Below are 10,222 nucleotides of genomic sequence, written 5' to 3' on the forward strand. Positions count from 1 at the left end.
TTAGTGTAATAATAAACGCATACGTTAATATTCATTGGCATTAGTGTAATTGTAAGCTTCACTGTAAATTTAATAAAATTTATAAGAACGGAATTATTAAAAGGGTATATATGTGTAATTAAACTAGATTCTATTCTCAATGTTACTTCATTATTTTATTATTGTTTCATATATATATATTTTTTTTTAATTTACATGTGCTTCTAAGTTAATAGAACTAAACACATGTGTATGTATTAATTGCTATATACGTCATAATTTCAACCATAATATTAAATTATGGTATGTATTATTAAAAAGTATAGTTTAATGTATATATTAAATATATATCATTTATTCGTAGATTTTAAATATGGATACTGGATCAAAGAAGGAGATTAAAGAAATGATTACCAAAGATATATCGAATATACATAATTATTCCTTGGATGTTAAAAAATATATTAACAACCAGCTTGAAGACACTCTGGATTATTTACATGGTTTAATTGCTGAAATACCACAATCAGTCCCTGGCCCTTCAACTACAAAGAGGCCGAAAGTTTTGAAGAAAAAAGGTTATCGCCGTAAAGAGACTATCCCAGAAAATGATATTATCAATACTGACAATACAGTAACAGATTCAGCAGTACATGATAAAACAGAAAATAAAGATGTAAAAACTGGGGATGTGCTGGAAACAACAATTGACCGAACAAAAAGAAAGGCTGCAATAAAAGCTGCAATTAATATTAAAAAGCAGCAGTCAATGTCACTTGTTACAAAATTACGAAGGCTAACTCTTGATGATGACAGTAATGTAAATGTTTGTGTCATATTATGATGAAATTTAATACTTTCAATCTTACCCCATATCTTATGTTACTAATCAATACTAACCCTTATATGTAGTATCCAATAATGTTTGATATCGGTTAATTAATGCGTCAAAATCTAATTGCTTATACAATTGTATGTACATTGTGTATATAAATACTACTATAACGTTGTTAAATATATTCTAAATTTTTAGAGGAAACGTGGAGGCCGACCTAAAAAAAAGGAAAGTGCTAGAAGTAGTTCAGATGAAAAAAACACAAAAGGTCCTACAAAACATAGTAAAACAAAAAAGAATGTTTTAAGCGAAACAATTTCAAAAGAAGATGCAAAACAGCCAGAAAGGATTGAACCATTAAAGTCTTCAATGACAACAAGAGATAGTAATATAAAGAGAACTTTTTCACGGAGTGAAAACACGAAGGGTAAATATTCTAATATTATTGATGATACAGTAATTCCATCAGCAAGAAATGATATTGAAGATCCTTCAATGTGCGAGAATGCACTTGAGAAATTTACTCCTCTTATGAATTCCACGATGGACATCAATTCTACTTATACGCAGAAGATGATGGACGCTACCGCAATTGTAGAACCTTTATCACCAATAAAATCAAACGAAACGGTAGTAATTAATAAAAACTTGGCTAGTAGTATAGGAAAAAATAATGAACCTAAATTTACATCACGGTCGCCAATAACTCTGCAGGAGGAGGTTCAGCAGCTGAATCAAGCTATTGGACTCACCGAGTTCGAAGAATTATTCGCAGAAGATGAGCCATCCCGTGAAAGGGAAATGTCTAATAGAAACATGACGAAACAGGACATTCAAAATGAAATGAAGAAAAATGTGCCCGTAAGAAGGAGAATCGAGGCCTTTGAAAAAGAAAAAATTTCAGAAAAAGCCATTGTTCAAAAACTGGCACGAAGATCTGTCGAAAAAGCAAAAAAAATCTTATTAGCGAAACAAAAGAAGGAGACTCAGATGATGACATCGCAGGTAACATTACAAACAGTATCAAAGTATTCTTCTGTTATAAAAACACAAGCTATTATTCATTCGATATTTTATCCAAAATATAGCTCCAAACAGTAAGGTCCACTTCTGTTTTGCACAGTAAACCTGACGACGACACATCGGACGATGAAGCCAGACCAAGGCGTACAATTCCACATTAGGCGCAATGTAAGTGTTGTTTTACTTAATGAGTTAATGAACATTATAATGCATGGAGTACTCGAATTTTTATCAATTTTAGCATACATACGCGAAAATGAACTTGCAATGCAACGATAAATTCCGAAGAAAGCAGTCTATAAATTCTTTGATAGAAGAATGTGCACACCAGATTTAACTGAAATGTTTGAAAATATAGATAGGAGTAGATTACAACGCACGTCCAGTGCAATATGGAAGACACCACCGCGTTATTCCATGATGGAAAACGAATAGAAGTTATAATTTGTTAAACTGAATGTTGTTGATTTCAAATTGTGCCTTAGAGCAGGAATACTTGCCATACCTTGCGTGTAATATAAAAATGATATTACATTGCAACTATCGTTAAAAGATGTATGTGTTCTTAAAATATACCAATGAACGTAAGACTATTTCACTTTTTATATTTTAGAATGATCATAGGCATATATTACTTTTATTATACTAATCAAATTTTACCATTTTTTCTTATTTATATGTATCTTCTTAAGAATTAATAAATAAACCAATTAATAAATAATTGTTTTGGTACGACTTTTTAATGAGAAGTAAATTTTATTAGATTTGCCTTATTATCACTGTCGTGTAATAATTCGCGAGATACGCGTGATATAATTCGCACGATTAAATAGCACTGGTGATTTCGTCTCTTCGTGTAACGAGGAGGGTCTGGTAAATGGGTCGACCGTGGACGTTCAATCTTGTAAGAGAACAAACGGCGGCACCGTATCGTCGAGCATTTTTCTTTCGGTCAACAGCCATCCATTTTATATTTAGCACATTCGGTTGCGACGCTAAATTTTCGTTACACCACCAGTTGTTTCGTCTGAAATTCGCGTGACGTAAGTGCATTACACTCTCGCACCCGTCAGCCATTCCTGCGACCACTTCGCGTGCGTTAACTCGATAATATTTCGTCTCTGTTACCTTGTCGCCGTTGCTGCTTGACACATCTCGCTTGCTGGACGACTGATCGATGAAAATTAAAACGGGACGCTGATTTACCGTATCGTTATTTTTGTGTCAGGTATTCTCTTTTTGCCGTTTCGGCGAATTATTTTCATTTCGAACTTTTTTAGTCTTATTGTTACGTCGATTCTTATATTTCAAGATCTAGTCTTGTATGTACGCTGGGGAGCGCTTTTATTTATTGATTCAACAAAGAATATCGTTGTAGGTGTCATACATGCGAGTAAAAGTAACGAAGTACGAGCAGTTTCACTGTAACATACTTCCTGATAATTTCTCGTTATTTATACCATAAGAAAGTATCAAAGAGGAACTCTTATCTCGAACGTGGATCTATTTGTCGATAATGCATGCGTGTAATACTCGAGTGTCGTTCATACAGCGTAAATATACGTGCAGATACGTAAACCTTTTATGATTTTTGTATCAAAGGCAGACCTGCTATAATACTCGCAAGTGAAATATAATTCTACGAAAGAAAATGGAGCAAAAGAGTTTCGTTGGTAATATATTCTTCCTTTTTCATCACAAGTTTCCTCTTTGTTGTGCTTCTGTTACATTATAATCCTGTTAGATTTACGCGCGTAAAATTTCACTTTGTTGCACTATATCTCATCATCGCCATCTGCCGAACACCTGTGAGAAACGCGGTTTACTTTGTCTCAAAGCGAGCAAACGTCTAATTTCACAAATTGGATTTTCATCAACAGCGAGAAGGGCATATGCGATGTAAAGGAGGCTGTAAGGGCGTCCTAGGGCTTACGGTGGTTGTCACGATGCCGGAAGTGGCGCCGAGCAGACACGTCAAGGGAGAATCAGAATCGCTATTGGGAAAACCATCACGAACATTTGTCCTTCGCGCCACCAAAATTCTATCTTCTGAGATATTTTTCGCGTTTCCGAGGTCATCGCCACTCTCCTTAACTTTGCCTTACGATGTATAATATCTCGATGTTACGGTAGTTAGAAATTTGTATTAATTTGGAGAACCTTGCAAAAGTACGCAAATCTGCTACGATAGTCGGATAGAGAGTATCGGCAGAGATCTGTTCCTTTATCGTGAAACTCTCTCGGACAACTTAGATGCTACCAGATATCGATTCTCGCATCCAACCATTTCGTAATAAACGTAGATCACCCAAGAAATTTCTCAATTGTCATCCGTTAATTTCGCGCAACTTTTGCTTTATTTTAGCTACGTGGGAACCTATTAGTGCGCAAATGTTACCCCGAAAATGTTACTCCTCTGTGCCAAATATCGTTCACGTGTATAATCAAAGTTGCATAAAACCGCGTACAATTGCATCAGGAAATTTCTAATAATTTGCTCGTCTCGCAGGACGAAAACAGGCTCACGAAGGATCCCTCTGTTCTGGCTATCGAATGTACCGCAAGCACGTAGTTTCAAGTGTCCGTTCTCTAGAAAATTCGAAACAATTTATGGTCGATGGTCGAGTGAACGGTGCAACGGTCGAGTCGGAAAGATCAGAAAGACAAATCGTCATAGTTCGAACAGACCGGGAAGCAGAAACGCACTTCCATGATCATTTGTATCGTTGCTCGATCTGTTGCTGCGCAATGACCGAGCAAGCTGTTGATTTTTCTTTTTCTGCGATGCTACTATACTCTACACTCTATGCTTTATACCGTTCTTTTGCCCGCTATTTACCTTGTACGCGAACTTTTTATCGCTAGTGGATTGCAAAAATCCTTTTTTATCACGAATTTTACGTGACAATGCGTAGGTCAAGGTGGACGTAAGACAAAGGAAGGTGTAGATAAATAAGACAGGGTGTATTTAAAAATAATAAGTTATTTATTACAGTTTATTTAATATGTATACAGGCTATTCGTATTATAGCAGCGATAGCTAGTGTTAAATTAACAATGACAGTTTCTATCGTAGTTAATATTATATTGGTTATTGGCCATGACGAAGGCGAATTTTGATAGCCCTGGTCGAGGTCGGTGGTCTGGATCTATAACAAATAATACTATATTAATATAGCAAAGAAATGTCGTAAATATCGATATCATTTGCAAGGCGATTCTTTTTGGGCATAGTGAAATTATGTTGATCAGTTTGTGGATATTAGGTTGAAATTAGATAATAAAGTTATAGATTTACCCGTTTTAAGGGATTGTTCAGGCGCCGTTAATTCACTGGATATGTCGCCCTGAAGCAGGATGTTTAAATTTTAGATCATATATTGTACTGATAGGAAGTATTTTATCGATACAATTATGAGTTTATTTGATTAAAATATCTAACGTAGTGTCTAGTCACCAAACGAATTAGTAGATCAGCCGTGAACAATGGCAGTAATTTGTATAATAACAAAGGATAAGCCAAATATAGCAGAATGACTCATCGGCTAGCGGGAGGTTGTGTCTAATTATCAAAAGCGAAAGAAATATGAAAGATCCTAGTTTGTAGGACTTGTTGACAATCAATGTCAACAATTTTTTCGTTTGGTCCATAGAATGTTTTGAGTGGGCTGTATTTCGACACACGACAAAATTGATAACGTAAATAAATCTTATATATTTGTTTCAAGAAATGATAGCTTGTTTGTGAGCGGTATCTTTAGACAGGTTGTTGAAAACTGGATGTTAATTCGGATTTTATATTTTCAATAACTTCGCATGAGTATTTTAGTCAAATCTAGCACGAATCGAACAGGTGAAAACAATCTATACGGCGTTCGTGCTGAGGTGGTATGGAGATAGGTGCGTAAGGAACTACTCTTGGTGTTTTTAACGAACAATAGTTTATTTAGAACTAATCAACAATCAGAGTTAACAATTAACAATTAACAATTACACTTAACAGACAACTGGTAACAACTAACAAATAACGATAGACACCGAGAGATCATTCGACGCGTTGCTATGCAAATAATACCGAGGAGTTACACATTTAATGGCGTAAGACAGACTGCCTGTGCTTTTGTTTCGGATCGCGCAGATTCTTCCCTTCGTAGCCCATCGATATCGTAGCCCAGTGCTGGCACGTGTATGCTCTTCCGAGAATTCGGCGGAAAGAGTGTGAAGATATCGATGGTACATTGGGCACGTCGGTGTTGCGCTTTGGCGGCGTCGCGCTTTGCATCCGGAGCCGTTGAAAAGTTCCGTGGCCCGTGCCGCCACAGTGCTTGGCAGGCTTTTATTTTGTTTACCTAGTGGATCGGTATGATAGAGTTCGAGACATGTGGAAAGTACGGCTTCCAGGCAAGCAGGGGCTGATTCAGCGCATTAAAATAAGAAGAAAATTTCGTATAAACGTTTGCGAGTAGACGCTTGCTTTGTGTCACAGTACTTTCTTACCTATCTTTAGAGAAATTACTCGAATCGACCAGTTCCAGTTTCTACGGAAACGCGAATGCGTCGCGTCATAGATCGTCCATCTTGTTCGAACAGCTTACACGAATTTGTCGAAAATTTTGATCGTCACGTCAACTAACGTTTTATAAGTAAGAGATTTTAAACGCCCCCGTATTTAATAATCGAACGGATTCGGATCCGAAGAGCGTATTGGTCCGGAAATAAGGCCAGCACGATTTATCTATTTTCCAAGAAATCGTTCATCTGTGTAATGTTTAGCATCGCAAAATAAGCTACAAGCGGAACGTATGGTCATATTAGGCATATTATGTTATATAAAATTTTCTTCTTATTTCAGTATTCAGAATCAACCTCTGCCATATTTTCCACGTGTTCTGATTCACCTTGTATAATATATAAGAATGATAATTGCAAATATATTTGTATAATAACTCTATGATAAGCGCTTAATAATACATACAGTGAACTTGTACAGAGTAACGTTTGCTGACTGTCGGAGGCACATTGTTGCTGTCTATGCAAAGACAAGTGCCCATTTCTTGTCGAAGAACTCCAGTCAATTCTAGCGTTTCACCCACATAAGTTTTCAACGCTGAAACATGAAAATATATAGTCGTTATTTTTTAGCTTTGCCTCTATTTGATCTTCATCTTATCTGCTTAAGCGCTTAATAATAGAACTAGGTTTGGTCTACGTAAAAAGTAACTTCTTTTTATTAAGACTCATATTTATTAAGATTTAATAAGATACAATTTATTAAGATACATGTAACGAAAGGCAGGAAGTAGTAACATTTTACGTGAATTTGCGTGGATCGAATATGCTGATGTGCTTACGAATAAGAGAGTATTGATCGATAATTATTAAAGCCAATTGTTTGTGACATGGGAATAAGCAAAAGTCATTTTTAAGTTTAAAGATCTTTAGTTTAGTATTGAAATGTGTTTAATGTATTTTAGCAAAAGTAGATAAAATAGGAATATTAAAAACATTAAAAACTTAATATCTAGTTCTTGTATTGTCCAAAGTTGTGTTTTGAAGACAAAATTTGACAAAAATGATGCATATACAAATGCTATCTGTGGTCATTAATATATTTTTTCGTTATCGACAGAACATTTTCCCTTGATTTTATTGACATATTGGATTAATCACTTCTTTAAGTTACTCGTTGTTGAAACAACATCAAAATCGTATATTGTTTCGTGCTAAAAAATCTACTAAATCCATTGACAGTGAAACGATATTTCGTATACGGTTCTTACAAGAATTATTATTATTTAAGACTTAGGAAAACGTATATAAGGTAGCCACGCACACTGTGCGTATTTCTGGCGCGCGTTTCCGTTCAGTGACAGTACTTCGGCGGACTGGATTGCCGAAGCGAAAGGGTTAAAAAAATACGATAAAATCACATGTAGCTCTCTATTTGTCTAGTCGCTTTTGTAGCAATATCACTATGTCCTCGACATACTTGAGGTTTCTTACAATTCACAAATTAAATGAACAACTGTGCAAGCGAAATCGCTGCTGTAGAATCCCCGCTTCTGTAGAATCAGTCGTATGGATTTCAAAATTTAGTGTGTCGCCGGGATTAGCGTTATCCAAAGTACGCCACAGGAATAGAACATAAAGATATTTCTCAAAATTTGTTACTGCTGGTATGATATTGCTGAAATACAAGGCTGCAGTTTCTTAATGTCGTCAAAACATTCAGTTCTTTTTTGGTCAGTCACTTTTCGCGTGTGTCACGACCGGCATACTTCAAATCCGACGGACTGACGATAGAGATAAAGATGTGGCGGCACTCGGCGACAATGTATATCGCTGAAGTGCCTAATGAACCATCAACATCCCAACGGTCCTTCCATCGAAGGTTCTAGAAGAAAGAGCACGTGGCAACGATCGCGGACGCCTAGCAAATGCATGGACGGTGGGGATGTTGAGGACTGACAAAAGAAAGTAATCGGATCCGATCGAAAGTAAAATCATAAGAGTCAGTCTTAGAAAGTCACGCCTAGAGTTCGGAAGTAGATTGTAAAGTGTATTGATGTTAGAAAAAAAATAAAGTTTTCTTTTTTTATTTTTTTACCTCAAATTCCTTTTTTATTTTGTTATTTTACGTGACACGTGCTTTGTATTGCTCTGTCGAATTTGAAAGTTTCTATTACGATAGCGGATGGTGCGAAAGACGCAAGTTTCTAGTATTTTAGAAATGTCTGAACGTCAGCTGCGTGATTATGTAACAAAAAATGGAGATATCCATTGAAATATTTTAACACGCAAGAGATTTCATGTTAAGACAATACACGCAAAGTAAATACACACGAATATAATAGTATATCCCTTTCGATGTCATTCGATTTTTGTGTCATTCATTTTTTCCCCGATATATTTGAGCGATTCGAGATAAACAGGATACACTTCTAAACAATTCCTCTCAAAAGTGGCAGGAATTAATATTTTTTCTACTGAAAACAAATAACTCTGGAAATATTGAAAATGTAAAAGAATAGGAAGCTTAAAATCCGTTCACTTGTCGATGCAATGAGCAGAACAATACATATTTGCGATAATAAGAAGAATATCTCTAATGATACTGTAGTATCGGGGAGAAGGGCCCAAGAAACGTCGAGCTAACTACAGACAATGTCGCGAGAGCAGAGGCGCTGTCGGCTCCATCAATGCATTACCGGGTCCTTCAAGTAAATAGCCTTGCCGAAAAGACCTACGTGACCCTGGCTACGAGCGTCTGCAGAACACGTGTGCGGTGGGCCTAGCAAAAGACAATAGAGTGCTACAACGGCCAGAGAGTCAGTCGAGAAGCAGAGTGCGAGTTGAGCGGATACGGAGTGTGAGTCGGCGTGCGACGATATTGTAGTCGGTCCTTTTGTTATTGAATATCACTTATTAAAATACACTAAACTTTGAACTCTACCATCATCACTTGTCCTTACTCTAAGAAACCATCAGTTACTACAATACTTTTAATACATCAAAAGGCAAATACTATAAAAAGATTCGACGCGCTCTTTGAATACAGCTACTATCAAGATGTATAAACATTAGAACACATAATTAGCCTAGATCGTGTCGAAGTAGTAAGTACGTATGTACTTTTGACGAATTTTTAAATTCAAAATTCTTTTGAAATCACGTTTAAAATACAGTTGTTCTTAGAATATGATTTAAAATATAATCTTCTTTTTACTTTTTGCGTAATTTATTACGCAAATCATTACTAAAGAAAGTTACTTTCCAGTTGTGTTACAAAGTAATCCACTTTGTATACAGGTATGTAATAAATTGCCAGAAACTTTGATGAGAACGAACTTTTTATTAAAAAAAGTGACATCTTTCATGTATGATTTCCTCTTCAATCTAATATTTGCTTGGTAGTAGTATATCAAATATTTTTGAGCTAAAAGTAAGTAATAAATATTCGGTAGGTTTATATGCGGAATGCATAAATAATTGTTATGAGTATTGAAAGTATTACATTTTTCTGTCTAAATCGTTTCGGTTCAATTTGGAAAATCTTATTCTGCGTGTGCAATTAATACCAGCAGCATGTCAACTCTAAAGTTTCATATCACGAAAAGAGTTTATGCAAAAGACGAATAAGAGTTAAGTTTGACATCGAGTAAAGAAAACCCAATTTGAAATTGATGTAACAGTGTTTTTCTAAATTATTTCTAGGTATTGTTCAATTTGTTCTTTTCTCAATATTGTTGGATTTAATTAACGCAGCGTCATATTTACGCTAATATCTGCTTGTTAAGCATAATTTTAATATATAATAACATGATCTATAACTCTTTACAATTTATATTTTATCATGGCATATGTTTTAGAATATTCTCCGGCTTC

The 10,222-nt window shown here is 35.5% G+C and overlaps 1 protein-coding gene across 1 annotated transcript; it reads left to right on the forward strand.

Annotated features, from left to right (window-relative positions):
- Positions 1-352: 352 nt before the first annotated feature.
- Positions 353-2,469, forward strand: LOC117215335. Its single transcript, XM_033461700.1, has 5 exons — positions 353-799; positions 1,013-1,444; positions 1,529-1,819; positions 1,903-2,005; positions 2,079-2,469. The coding sequence occupies exons 1-4, from the start codon at positions 353-355 to the stop codon at positions 1,996-1,998; spliced, it is 1,266 nt and encodes a 421-aa protein (XP_033317591.1). The 3' UTR covers positions 1,999-2,005; positions 2,079-2,469.
- The last annotated feature ends 7,753 nt before the right edge of the window (positions 2,470-10,222 follow it).

Source organism: Bombus bifarius, unplaced genomic scaffold, assembly GCF_011952205.1.
Source record: "Bombus bifarius isolate JDL3187 unplaced genomic scaffold, Bbif_JDL3187 scf7180000009532_frag, whole genome shotgun sequence".
Classification (NCBI taxonomy): domain Eukaryota; kingdom Metazoa; phylum Arthropoda; class Insecta; order Hymenoptera; family Apidae; genus Bombus; species Bombus bifarius.